The sequence below is a fragment of the Chanos chanos genome, chromosome 5 (genome assembly GCF_902362185.1).
Source record: "Chanos chanos chromosome 5, fChaCha1.1, whole genome shotgun sequence".
NCBI lineage: Eukaryota > Metazoa > Chordata > Actinopteri > Gonorynchiformes > Chanidae > Chanos > Chanos chanos.
In genome coordinates this window covers 53,242,923-53,257,430 of record NC_044499.1, presented here as the reverse complement: position 1 = coordinate 53,257,430, position 14,508 = coordinate 53,242,923, and the positions used below count along the sequence as shown (strand labels likewise).

Below are 14,508 nucleotides of genomic sequence, written 5' to 3'. Positions count from 1 at the left end.
GTGGGCTGTCAGGTTCTGACAATGCTACACCAGAGATGTGAGGAAGAGGAGAAAGAGCAGAGGAGGATTGTTTTAATTCCTATTACACGCACGCGTGACACAAGTCCGCCCTCTTGTGGACTATTCCATTTGCATTTGAACTTTGTCTCCAACAAATCTCCATCACCTTAAATGACTGTTCAATGAATGTAAAAGGTTTCAGAGTAGAATTCCCAGGGAAGGTTTGAGAGACAAAGCCGTTCTCAGGGTCTGTCTTTGGGGGGGGGGGGGGGGGGGGGGGGGTTGGGGTTGCAGAGCTGAGCATATGTGGGGGGGGGGGGGGGGGGTGACTGCCGATTTGCTGAGTAGCGGATGACTCTCTCTCTTTGCCTGGATTTTAATGTGTTCCAGAACTCCGGCCTGGATTGAGCGGAAGCGGGACCCCTGGCTAGTCGATCCGGTTCTCTCAACCTCTCAACCCCATACCAGAATACCCACTTCCCCCAGTTAACACACATCAGGTCCCTCACCACACAGGGGGCACAGGACACCCCAACACTCTCCCCACCTTAATGGCCTCTTTAGAGGCAGACCCCTGCCGATGTCCCCGAGGCACCCCCCCCCCCACGCCCTGAAATTACAGCCCTGTTTAACGAGAGGGGCAGGAAGGAAAGGGGAGAGGAGAGGGGCGTCTTTAATGAGAGCAGGAAAACAGTCTGTTCTGCTGTCTCTGCTCCTCTTCACAGCTTCATCACACAGCACCTCCAGCCTCAAATCCACTCCCAAAGAGATTTATAGGTGCAGAGGAAAAATAAGGAGATATATAGGTGAAAAATAAGGAGTGGTCTTTTTTGGAAGCAAAGAAAAATAGCTTTTTGTTTACACAAAAAATTGTCTGAAAGCAACCCAAAAAAGGAAAAGAAAAACTCAGAGATTATAGGAGTGAGAGAAAAGGAAGAGGCTAAAACAGCTTGGCTTTCTTCTTCATGTCATTCCGTTTCCACAGCGGAAGTCTGTCAAATTCCTGGATCTCCATCCCGAAGATGTGGAAGAACCCCTGAGGGCTGAGGTGGCGCTGGGGAGAGAGTGACATGCGTGAAGGTGGAGGGACATGTCATGTCATGACAGAAAGTGAAGAGGATTGAACTGGTTTATCACTGAATTTGTTTGAAAAAGTGAAGATTTTGGCACATTCTTGGGTCTCACCTCCAGCCTGGTTCTGTCGACATCCTTTGGGAGCTTAGTGCGCCCTCTGTTGGTGACAATGAGCATTTCATATGGGTACACCTTCACAAAAGGATGGATTGATGTCATTATGGAGAATGCTATGAGAGGCATTCATCAAACACAAAACATCACTGTGCAAACAGGCTGGAAAAGGCGAATGCATGCTGAGAGCTTCAGGACAAACACACACACACACACACACAGTTGTCTGGGTCAGTTCTGTTGATCTGTGAAGGAGGGAGGGCGGAGTCATCCGTCACTCAGAGCAACAGGACAAATCTGGTGATAAGAACATGAACATGAATCTGAATCTGAATATGAATATGAATATGAGTGTGTCTGTGAGTGTGAGTGTGTGTGTGTGTGTGTGTGTGAGTGTGTGTGTGTGTGTGAGTGCAAGTCTAAAACTTTAATTGCAATGGATTGGTGGTTATGGAGAGTGAAGACTGCGGGGTAATCAGGACACAGAGAGCTCAAGTGGTCAGAAGGAAGAAAGGGAGAGATGCATTATATTTAGACTTAATATTAGATACTTGCTTTTGGTTCCAACATATTAGGCATAGACTGTCCCCTGTCCATGGGCACCTGGCTGTCCTGGACAGGTGACAAAACACAGCACATTAGCAATGACAGTTTAAACGTGCTGCCAAGACTGTGACACAGCATTTTCTCCTTATGGCCAAAGTCATCCCTATGTAAAAACACTTTGCTCTCTGAAAGATCATACAAATATGAGCCTTGAATTGTAAAATATACAACTAACAGCTGAGTGAGTTCAACGTGACTGTGTAGTGATCTCTATTAGAATAGAACTGTGGACTAGTTGTGGAGTAGCTGTGTGTGTGTGTGTGTATGTGTGTGTGTGTGTGTGTAGGTGTGTGTAGTTGTGGAGTAGCTGTGTGTGTGTGTGTGTATGTGTGTGTGTGTGTAGTTGTGGAGTAGCTGTGTGTGTGTGTAGTTGTGGAGTAGCTGTGTGTGTGTGTGTGTGTGTGTGTGTGTGTGTGTGTAGGTGTGTGTAGTTGTGGAGTAGCTGTGTGTGTGTGTGTGTGTGTAGGTGTGTGTGTGTGTGTGCGTGTGTGTGAAGTTGTGGATTAGCTGTTTGTTCTCTAGTCCCAGTCCAGGTTTTTAATACTGATAAGGCCTCTTCACTGAGCCGTCTCCCCGCGGCCTGATGGCAGAGCAGAGCTCTCCACATGCAGCACAAGCATACGGTGTGTGTGACAACAGACAGCGTGTGTGACCAGGATGCACAATGTGTGTGACCCAACAAATGGTGTGTGTAAGAATGACAGCACATGCTCCCAAGGACCGGTCGTATTCTCACATACCTTAAAATCTGCAAGAGACGGAGAGAGGGAGAGAGAGACGGAGAGATGGAGAGAGAGCGGGAGAGGGAGAGAGAGACATACCTTACTTTGTGTCACACTTAAATAGCCTAAATTTCCATATTGTTTTTCGGGTTGATTACAGATGATGTTCAACCCAAAACAAGTCACTTCAAACTTCATTTACTTCCAAAAAAGTTTATGGAAGAGCTACAGAGTCATGACTAATGTTACTGTGGAGTAGTATAAGTCATAACTGACAGTATTGTAGAGTAATATATGTCATAACTGACAGTATTATGTAGTGTGAGTCATAACTGACAGTATTGTGGAGTAGTATAAGTCATAACTGACAGTACTGTGGAGTAGTATAAGTCATAACTGACAGTATTATGTAGTGTGAGTCATAACTGACAGTATTGTGGAGTAGTATAAGTCATAACTGACAGTATTGTGGAGTAGTATAAGTCATAACTGACAGTACTGTGGAGTAGTATAAGTCATAACTGACAGTATTATGTAGTGTGAGTCATAACTGACAGTATTGTGGAGTAGTATAAGTCATAACTGACAGTATTGTGGAGTAGTATAAGTCATAACTGACAGTACTGTGGAGTAGTATAAGTCATAACTGACAGTATTATGTAGTATAAGTCATAACTGACAGTATTGTGGAGTAGTATAAGTCATAACCGACAGTATTATGTAGTGTGAGTCATAACTGACAGTATTGTGGAGTAGTATAAGTCATAACTGACAGTATTATGTAGTGTGAGTCATAACTGACAGTACTGTGGAGTAGTATAAGTCATAACTGACAGTACTGTGGAGTAGTATAAGTCATAACTGACAGTATTATGTAGTGTGAGTCATAACTGACAGTATTATGTAGTGTAAGTCATAACTGACAGGACTGTAGAGTAGTATAAGTCATAACTGACAGTATTGTGGAGTAGTATAAGTCATAACTGACAGTATTATGTAGTATAAGTCATAACTGACAGTACTGTGGAGTAGTATAAGTCATAACTGACAGTATTATGTAGTGTAAGTCATAACTGACAGTACTGTGGAGTAGTATAAGTCATAACTGACAGTATTATGTAGTGTGAGTCATAACTGACAGGACTGTAGAGTAGTGTAAGTCATAACTGACAGTACTGTGGAGTAGTATAAGTCATAACTGACAGTATTATGTAGTGTAAGTCATAACTGACAGTACTGTGGAGTAGTATAAGTCATAACTGACAGTATTATGTAGTGTGAGTCATAACTGACAGTATTGTGGAGTAGTATAAGTCATAACTGACAGTACTGTGGAGTAGTATAAGTCATAACTGACAGTATTATGTAGTGTGAGTCATAACTGACAGTATTGTGGAGTAGTATAAGTCATAACTGACAGTACTGTGGAGTAGTATAAGTCATAACTGACAGTACTGTGGAGTAGTATAAGTCAGAGGTGGTACCTCTTCGTGCCCTGCTGACATCTCCGTAGCTCTCATACTGCATCAGGTCTGCAGACTGAGGCTGGATTGGGCAGAGCAAGAAGAAGATTGTAAGATGACAGTTCTGTCCATCATAGGAAATACCCCCCCTATTTTTCCCCCCAAGAAGTGTGAGTCCAATCCATTGACATGTTATTTGGGTGCCCAGTTATACCACACAGCAGGTAAATGTAATGACGTTACAAATGACATTATGTCATGGTCTTTCTGTTAAAACATTCACACATGCATTGTTGTCCAAACTGTTACCACGGTAATGGCATAAGCAAACATTAGCAGTGTGCCTAAATAAATCATAATACAAGAACCTGACAAAAGTTGTTTTGTGGCTTGCTGTACTTTAAATTAATTTGCACACACTAACATGACAGAATTTTACGTCTTAAAACATTTGTCAGGTAAAACACGTATAGCTTCCTCTGAGAGAACAGTGGATCGCTGTACCCGATGGACTCCATTACGTCCGTAGCCAGGCAGAGAAGAGGCTTTGGATGGTGAATGCTGATCTGTAAAGGGGAAGGTAAATGTCTGTATTAGTAATACACCAGTCCGTGCTGACAAAACAAACTGAGTTCACTGCTGCAGTAGAGTACATTCCCATGGACACTGATACTGTCTGCACCCAGTGTCAGGGGAGAAAGAATCAAGAGATGTTCTTAAAATGTTTCATGAACACTATAAGTGACAATTCCTTTTGTTTATAGGCTGTTTTTGACTGGTGATATGATTGTGTAGTGATTGGTGATGAGATTGTGTAGTGATTGGTGATGTGATTGTGTAGTGATTGGTGATGAGATTGTGTAGTGATGGGAAGAGTGATTGTGTTTGATTGGTGATGTGATTGTGTAGTGATGGGAAGAGTGATTGTGTAGTGATTGGTGATGTGAGAAGAGTGATTGTTTTTGATTGGTGATGTGATTGTGTAGTGATTGGTGATGAAATTGTGTAGTAATGGGAAGAGTGATTGTTTTTGATTGGTGATGAGATTGTGTAGTGATGGGAAGAGTGATTGTTTTTGATTGGTGATGTGATTGTGTAGTGATTGGTGATGAGATTGTGTGGTGATGGGAAGATTGATTGTGTTTGATTGGTGATGTGATTGTGTAGTGATGGGAAGAGTGATTGTGTAGTGATTGGTGATGTGAGAATAGTGATTGTGTTTGATTGGTGATGTGATTGTGTAGTGATTGGTGATGTGATTGTGTGGTGATGGGAAGAGTGATTGTGTTTGATTGGTGATGTGATTGTGTAGTGATGGGAAGAGTGATTGTTTTTGATTGGTGATGTGATTGTGTAGTGATTGGTGATGTGATTGTGTAGTGATTGGTGATGAGATTGTGTGGTGATGGGAAGAGTGATTGTGTAGTGATGGGAAGAGTGATTGTGTTTGATTGGTGATGAGATTGTGTAGTGATTGGTGATGTGATTGTGTAGTGATTGGTGATGAGATTGTGTGGTGATGGGAAGAATGATTTTGTAGTGATGGGAAGAGTGGTTGTGTTTGATTGGTGATGAGATTGTGTAGTGATTGGTGATGTGATTGTGTAGTGATTGGTGATGAGATTGTGTGGTGATGGGAAGAGTGATTGTGTAGTGATGGGAAGAGTGATTGTGTTTGATTGGTGATGAGATTGTGTAGTGATTGGTGATGTGATTGTGTAGTGATTGGTGATGTGATTGTGTAGTGATGGGAAAAGTGATTGTGTAGTGATGGGAAGAGTGATTGTGTTTGATTGGTGATGAGATTGTGTGGTGATGGGAAGAGGGATTGTGTTTGATTGGTGATGTGATTGTGTGGTGATGGGAAGAGTGATTGTGTTTGATTGGTGATGTGATTGTGTAGTGATGGGAAGAGTGATTGTGTAGTGATTGGTGATGTGAGAAGAGTGATTGTTTTTGATTGGTGATGTGATTGTGTGGCGCAGAGGGGGAGTGACTGTAAATGTTATGGCAGGATTTGAAATGTTGGTAAGTACCTGTAGTGCAGTTGGAATATGGAGAATCATAGCGGTGCATGGCCACACTGCGTGTGTTTCTCTCTCTGGTCATCTCTCGCTCCATCTCCTCCTTTAGAATGAGTTTCCCCAGCCCTGACTGGATCTGGGAGGACATGGGAACAGTAAGGGATGTTCTGTATGGCTACATGAATTGGCTTTGCACTGGAGCAGGGATAGCTGGGTCTCTTCAGGGACTATACTACAGCGACACTCAAATGGCATGCAAGGCCTCTGGCTCTCAGGAAAGCCTGTGTTATGGTTGTGTGTATAGACATTTCAGTATGATAACCCTTGGGACTTTGTTCCTGACCTTGCTAAGATGTTCTTCCTGGATTTGTCTGCGTTTTATCTGCTCCTCCTCTTCCTCATCTCGTGTCTGATTCCTCCCATCTGATCCTAACCATGTTCATAACAACAGAGAGGAAATACTTCATCAATAAAACTGACAGACAGGAAGTAATCAGTATCACTGCCGGGTCACCACAACATTCAGATCTGAATGTGTTTGTGTGACTGTTTACACAAAAGAATGACAGAAATAATCATGACATGGAACGGTGAAAACATTTTAAAAAAGGATGGTTTAAAGTCAAAAATGTTCACTGGACCTCACTCCTCAGACATGTCTTCACTGTTTTTTTCCCACTGTTTATTTATTTATTTATGTTTTTAAAGTAAGGCTGTCAGAATTTACTGCTGGAGTACAACTGTCTGTTGTCTGGGCTTATTAATGATGTAAATGTTTACTAATGCTCTCAAGCTTTATTAATGGCGTAAATGTTTACTAATGCTCTCAAGCTTTATTAATGGAGTACAGATTTATTAAGGCTGCCTGGGTTTAGTAATGGGCTGCGGTTGAACTGTCAAAAAATGATGTCCTATGTCCTTTCCCATCCACTTTTCCTTGACCTCGATGGAAAACGTCATGGGGTTAAGGAAAGACGGAGAGGAAAATTCATAAGGACTTAGGAAAAGACAACGGCGCTGCTAAGAGAATCTGACTGCACTTACACTAGGCTATGGAACTATCTGACGGTAAATGTTATCTTACACTAGGCTATGGAACTATCTGACGGTAAATGCTATCTTACACTAGGCTATGGAACTATGTGACGGTAAATGTTATCTTACACTAGGCTATGGAACTATGTGACGGTAAATGTTATCTTACACTAGGCTATGGAACTATGTGACGGTAAATGTTATCTTACACTAGGCTATGGAACTATGTGACGGTAAATGTTATCTTACACTAGGCTATGGAACTATGTGACGGTAAATGTTGTCTTACACTAGGCTATGGAACTATGTGACGGTAAATGTTATCTTACACTAGGCTATGGAACTATGTGACGGTAAATGTTATCTTACACTAGGCTATGGAACTATGTGACGGTAAATGTTATCTTACACTAGGCTATGGAACTATGTGACGGTAAATGTTATCTTACACTAGGCTATGGAACTATGTGACGGTAAATGTTGTCTTACACTAGGCTATGGAACTATGTGACGGTAAATGTTGTCTTACACTAGGCTATGGAACTATGTGACGGTAAATGTTATCTTACACTAGGCTATGGAACTATGTGACGGTAAATGTTATCTTACACTAGGCTATGGAACTATGTGACGGTAAATGTTATCTTACACTAGGCTATGGAACTATGTGACGGTAAAAGTTATCTTACACTAGGCTATGGAACTATGTGACGGTAAAAGTTATCTTACACTAGGCTATGGAACTATGTGACGGTAAATGTTATCTTACACTAGGCTATGGAACTATGTGACGGTAAAAGTTATCTTACACTAGGCTATGGAACTATGTGACGGTAAATGTTGTCTTACACTAGGCTATGGAACTATGTGACGGTAAATGTTATCTTACACTAGGCTATGGAACTATGTGACGGTGAATGTTATCTTACACTAGGCTATGGAACTATGTGACGGTAAATGTTATCTTACACTAGGCTATGGAACTATGTGACGGTAAAAGTTATCTTACACTAGGCTATGGAACTATGTGACGGTAAATGTTATCTTACACTAGGCTATGGAACTATGTGACGGTAAAAGTTATCTTACACTAGGCTATGGAACTATGTGACGGTAAATGTTATCTTACACTAGGCTATGGAACTATGTGACGGTAAATGTTATCTTACACTAGGCTATGGAACTATGTGACGGTAAAAGTTATCTTACACTAGGCTATGGAACTATGTGACGGTAAAAGTTATCTTACACTAGGCTATGGAACTATGTGACGGTAAATGTTATCTTACACTAGGCTATGGAACTATGTGACGGTAAAAGTTATCTTACACTAGGCTATGGAACTATGTGACGGTAAATGTTGTCTTACACTAGGCTATGGAACTATGTGACGGTAAATGTTATCTTACACTAGGCTATGGAACTATGTGACGGTGAATGTTATCTTACACTAGGCTATGGAACTATGTGACGGTAAATGTTATCTTACACTAGGCTATGGAACTATGTGACGGTAAAAGTTATCTTACACTAGGCTATGGAACTATGTGACGGTAAATGTTATCTTACACTAGGCTATGGAACTATGTGACGGTAAAAGTTATCTTACACTAGGCTATGGAACTATGTGACGGTAAATGTTATCTTACACTAGGCTATGGAACTATGTGACGGTAAATGTTATCTTACACTAGGCTATGGAACTATGTGACGGTAAAAGTTATCTTACACTAGGCTATGGAACTATGTGACGGTAAATGTTATCTTACACTAGGCTATGGAACTATGTGACGGTAAATGTTATCTTACACTAGGCTATGGAACTATGTGACGGTAAAAGTTATCTTACACTAGGCTATGGAACTATGTGACGGTAAATGTTATCTTACACTAGGCTATGGAACTATGTGACGGTAAATGTTATCTTACACTAGGCTATGGAACTATGTGACGGTAAATGTTATCTTACACTAGGCTATGGAACTATGTGACGGTAAATGTTATCTTACACTAGGCTATGGAACTATGTGACGGTAAATGTTATCTTACACTAGGCTATGGAACTATGTGACGGTAAATGTTATCTTACACTAGGCTATGGAACTATGTGACGGTAAATGTTATCTTACACTAGGCTATGGAACTATGTGACGGTAAATGCTATCTTACACTAGGCTATGGAACTATGTGACGGTAAATGTTATCTTACACTAGGCTATGGAACTATGTGACGGTAAATGTTATCTTACACTAGGCTATGGAACTATGTGACGGTAAATGTTATCTTACACTAGGCTATGGAACTATGTGACGGTAAAAGTTATCTTACACTAGGCTATGGAACTATGTGACGGTAAATGTTATCTTACACTAGGCTATGGAACTATGTGACGGTAAAAGTTATCTTACACTAGGCTATGGAACTATGTGACGGTAAAAGTTATCATACACTAGGCTATGGAACTATGTGACGGTAAATGTTATCTTACACTAGGCTATGGAACTATGTGACGGTAAAAGTTATCTTACACTTCATTATTACTTCATTACCAAGGTTGGAATTGAAATAAAAAAAATGAATACAGGCTACCAGTCTCTAAAGTGAAATGAAATGGTCGTCACATTGAGAATGGTTGCTCACGCTCACCCTCCTGTCCACTCATATTTATCGACATGAATCCCAATTAGTATGACTGTATGAAAATAACTGTTAAATTTATGCATGAAAACCATAACATGTTAGGCCTACAAATCTACTACTGTACATATCATCATTCTTAAGTTTCTAACATGTTGAATTAAAAATCTCTGGCTAAAATCCTGTGTCGGTCATGTTGATCATTTGTCTTTGTGAACGGCCGAATGGTGCGTCGCTGGGAAAGGTGGGACAGCAGTATCTCCTTTCCTTTGGTAAAGAATGTACAGTGGACCCTACGCTAAAGCAGATAAGAAAGGAAGCATTGAAGCACCTTTCCTTAACATTCAGAGAATTCAACCAGCTCTTAGCATATCTGCCACTTAGATACTTCCGGGTCATTTCACTCAGTTAGGAGCCTTCCTAATCAAAAAAGACTATTCAACCGAACAGATGTTGTAAGGGTTTAGTAATGGTTTAAGGGTTTAGCAATGGTGAAAGGGTTTAGTAATGGTTTAAGGGTTTAGTAATGGTTTAAGGGTTTAGTAATGGTGTAAGGGTTTAGTAATGGTTTAAGGGTTTAGTAATGGTGTAAGGGTTAATAATGGTGAAAGGGTTTAGTAATGGTTTAAGGGTTTAGTAATGGTGTAAGGGTTTAGTAATGGTTTAAGGGTTTAGTAATGATGTAAGGGTTTAGTAATGGTGTAAGGGTTTAGTAATGGTTTAAGGGTTTAGTAATGATGTAAGGGTTTAGTAATGATGTAAGGGTTTAGTAATGGTTTAAGGGTTTAGTAATGGTGAAAGGGTTTAGTAATGGTGTAAGGGTTTAGTAATGGTGTAAGGGTTTAGTAATGGTTTAAGGGTTTAGTAATGGTTTAAGGGTTTAGTAATGGTGTAAAGGTTTAGTAATGGTTTAAGGGTTTAGTAATGGTGTAAGGGTTTAGTAATGGTGTAAGGGTTTAGTAATGGTTTAAGGATTTAGTAATGATGTAAGGGTTTAGTAATGGTGTAAGGGTTTAGTAATGATGTAAGGGTTCATAATGGTGTAAGGGTTTAGTAATGGTGTAAGGGTTTAGTAATGGTGTAAGGGTTAATAATGATGTAAGGGTTTAGTAATGGTTTAAGGGTTTAGTAATGGTTTAAGGGTTTAGTAATGGTGTAAGGGTTAATAATGGTGTAAGGGTTTAGTAATGGTGTAAGGGTTAATAATGGTGTAAGGGTTAATAATGGTGTAAGGGTTTAGTGATGGTGTAAGGGTTAATAATGCTGTAAGGGTTTAGTAATGGTTTAAGGGTTTAGTAATGGTTTAAGGGTTTAGTAATGGTGTAAGGGTTAATAATGGTGTAAGGGTTTAGTAATGGTGTAAGGGTTTAGTTATGCTGTAAGGGTTTAGTAATGGTGTAAGGGTTAATAATGGTGTAAGGGTTTAGTAATGGTGTAAGGGTTAATAATGGTGTAAGGGTTTAGTAATGGTTTAAGGGTTTAGTAATGGTTTAAGGGTTTAGTTATGCTGTAAGGGTTTAGTAATGGTTTAAGGGTTTAGTAATGATGTAAGGGTTTAGTAATGATGTAAGGGTTAATAATGGTGTAAGGGTTTAGTGATGGTGTAAGGGTTAATAATGGTGTAAGGGTTTAGTAATGGTGTAAGGGTTTAGTAATGGTTTAAGGGTTTAGTAATGGTGAAAGGGTTTAGTAATGGTTTAAGGGTTTAGTAATGGTTTAAGGGTTTAGTAATGGTGTAAGGGTTAATAATGGTGTAAGGGTTTAGTAATGGTTTAAGGATTTAGTAATGGTGTAAGGGTTTAGTAATGGTTTAAGGGTTTAGTAATGATGTAAGGGTTTAGTTATGCTGTAAGGGTTTAGTAATGGTTTAAGGGTTTAGTAATGATGTAAGGGTTTAGTTATGGTTTAAGGGTTTAGTAATGGTTTAAGGGTTTAGTAATGATGTAAGGGTTTAGTTATGGTTTAAGGGTTTAGTGAGGCATTTTGTCTGAATTATCATTTGTTGTGTTCTGTGTGATGGAGAGTCCCCTGATTTATTAAGCTCCAGCATTCTGAATTTAAAGGTCTCCACAACTCTAACTAGTACTATGGTAGTCTTTCCAGAGGCAAACACTGTGAGAAAACTGACATGCCACACTCATTCCAGAAACATATTTGGTTATGTTTATGAATAGAAGAGAGTCTCTGTTGTCTTGGCTTTTTCTGAATGTGGCTCAGTCGGAGGTTTGGTTGGATCCGAAGCGGGCGGCATACCTATGGCAGCGATGGAGGGAGGGCAGGGCCAGTAGTCAGTCTCAATCTTTGGGGTTTCGTCTGGGCGTGGGGCGTGTGCAGCGGGGAACTTGGCAGATTTGATGATGTCATCAGCAGACTTGCTTTGGGCTGCCAGAGCAGCTGAGTCTAGATTGGCATTTTGGGAACTTGTCTATCAGTGATAGGCTAACAACAGCCGGAGTCAGGTGCAGCAGTGACCACTCCAATCAAAGCGAGACACTTCAGAACTCGTAACCGCCCTCAGTATGCTTTGTGCAATTTAAATGACTAAAATGGATGCATCTGAGGAGTTTTGATGTGTTTTAGGATGTGTGAATTTTCCAATGAAAGATAAGGTTGTGAGGAACTGTCATGAAGCTTTGATGTTCTTCATGGCCAATACTGCACATGTTTAACAGAATATCTGCAGCATGCTAAGTTATGCTAGATACATATAGTGGATGTACATGTCTGTCTAAAAGTGACAGATTTGACTAGCTGTTAGAGTAGGGTTAGGGTTAGGGTTAGGGTTTATGAGTAACTGTGGTGAGAGAGATGCCCAGTCTCTGTGGCTACCGCTCTATGGAGTTTGCACTATAGTTTCAGAGCATTGAGAGCCTTACAGACCGTAACCTCAAACAATGTAATTACAGAGTCAACAGTGCAGTTACAGAGTGAAGCCAGCAAGAGTTTAGAGGAAACAGGGCCCAGAGAGGCCTGAGTGTGAAGTGAGTCAGTATTGAGAAGGACGAAGACAGAAAAATAACGAATCAGAAAGTAAGAGTGGAGACAATGACTTCAAACAGTACTTACATGTGAAAATAACGATGTGATGTCACACATTATGGTGGGAAAATGAAGTGACACAAATGTACAAATACAGGGTAGAGTCAAAATAATGGTCAGAGAGCGACACACACACACACACACACACACACACATACACACACACACACGCACGCCCACACCCACGGCCACACACACACACACACACACACACACACACACAAACACATACACACACGCGCGCGCACACACACACGCACACACACACACACACACATCCACACACACACACAAACACACACACACACACACACGCGCACACACACGCACACACACACACGCAGACACACACACACACACACACACACACACACCCCCACACACACACACACACGCACACATACAGTCACACATGCGGGCATGTACATAGCTCTAAAACATGTGGGCTCATATTTGGCCCAAACTGACCACAAATGATCAGCCTCTTAATCAGACTGAGGCCAGAGTAACACGCCCTCAGTTTGTTTGGATTAGAACTATATACAACACATGCTAAGCCATTACACCAATGATAACACACAAGCATGATCCAGAATACACCAGTCACTGGGCACATTCCTATCACAGGGAAGTTACTGGACACATTCCTCACACAGGGAAGCTACTGGACACATTCCTCACACAGGGAAGCTACTGGACACATTCCTAACACAGGGAAGTTACTGGCTGTTATGACTGACAGTAATTCGGCACAAATGAAAGACTCAAAGAGGCGTACCGTGCTGCTTATAGATGGGTGGTTTCCTGTACATGTTGGTGCCTTGATCTGTCAAATAAAAGAAAAAATACGATTACAGCAAAATCACGAACTGACATGACAGAAATGATCATGTATTGAGATGAAAAGGACTAATGAATATGACTGCCATGGGAAAAAAAAAAAAATAAAAACAAAAACAAAAACATGTATGGGCAGAAGGTTCTGAGGGGAGTGAGGTTCTAGACACAGATGAATAAGACAATGAATCGACCGGTGTAAAGATGTAGGACATTAATATGAAAACAACAGAGCTGCAAAAGCGGCGAGGAGGGGGCCAAGCGGGACAGAGTCGCCATGGCAACCACATCTGACCAGGTGAAAAGCATGGCTGTAAGCAGTGATGGCAAGTTTTATGTCAATTGACCAAAGATTGGGTGTAACTGAGATATGAGATTTGTTTTTGAAAATCAAAATAATCAGAAATGCTTCTAAAAACCTTCTTGAGGGTTGGTGTGAAAATGATCTGTGCTAAGTTTGGTGAAGATTGGACAAAATATGTTGGTGTTGAAATGTTTTGATCAGGTCCAATATGTCACAGCCACGTCAATTAAGCAGATATTACAATTTGTCATGTCTCATCTTTTGGATCTCCCAAAGTATCACCTGACAGAAGAATCACTTTTGTTAAGAGAAACACATCAACACTTACGAGGCAAAAAGTTGTTTTGGGGAAGATTGGACAAAATTTGTGGCCTGTGAAAAAAATTTTAAACTCCTTCATGAAATCCAATATGGCAGGAAATGCAATAAGGCAGAAATTGATACCATGGAGTGTGCTGAACTTGGCTTGATCCAAGGAATCCAATGGTACCTCATTTTTGAAAATTGGACTCACAGTTCAAAAGTTACATGCGTAAATGCACCTCTAACTTTGACCTATTGGTGGCGTTAGAGCACTCGAGGTGCAGACATGAAACTTGGTGAAAAAATTCAGGGGACTGTCCCCAATCAGGGTGCCAAATTTCACAACTTT

The 14,508-nt window shown here is 40.7% G+C and overlaps 1 protein-coding gene across 1 annotated transcript in view; it reads right to left on the bottom strand.

Moving 5' to 3' along the window:
* Positions 1-326: 326 nt before the first annotated feature.
* The window catches only part of ablim1b (actin binding LIM protein 1b), a 74,328-nt gene continuing 60,146 nt past the window's right edge, over positions 327-14,508 (bottom strand). The window contains exons 14-23 of the mRNA XM_030773116.1: positions 13,494-13,541; positions 11,930-12,076; positions 6,347-6,432; positions 6,025-6,139; positions 4,484-4,545; positions 4,001-4,061; positions 2,535-2,542; positions 1,744-1,800; positions 1,186-1,266; positions 327-1,054 (exon numbers count right to left, since the gene is read on the bottom strand). Of these exons, the coding sequence (XP_030628976.1) occupies positions 941-1,054; positions 1,186-1,266; positions 1,744-1,800; positions 2,535-2,542; positions 4,001-4,061; positions 4,484-4,545; positions 6,025-6,139; positions 6,347-6,432; positions 11,930-12,076; positions 13,494-13,541 (779 nt within the window). The 3' untranslated portion in view covers positions 327-940. The remainder of the gene's footprint in view (positions 1,055-1,185; positions 1,267-1,743; positions 1,801-2,534; positions 2,543-4,000; positions 4,062-4,483; positions 4,546-6,024; positions 6,140-6,346; positions 6,433-11,929; positions 12,077-13,493; positions 13,542-14,508) is intronic.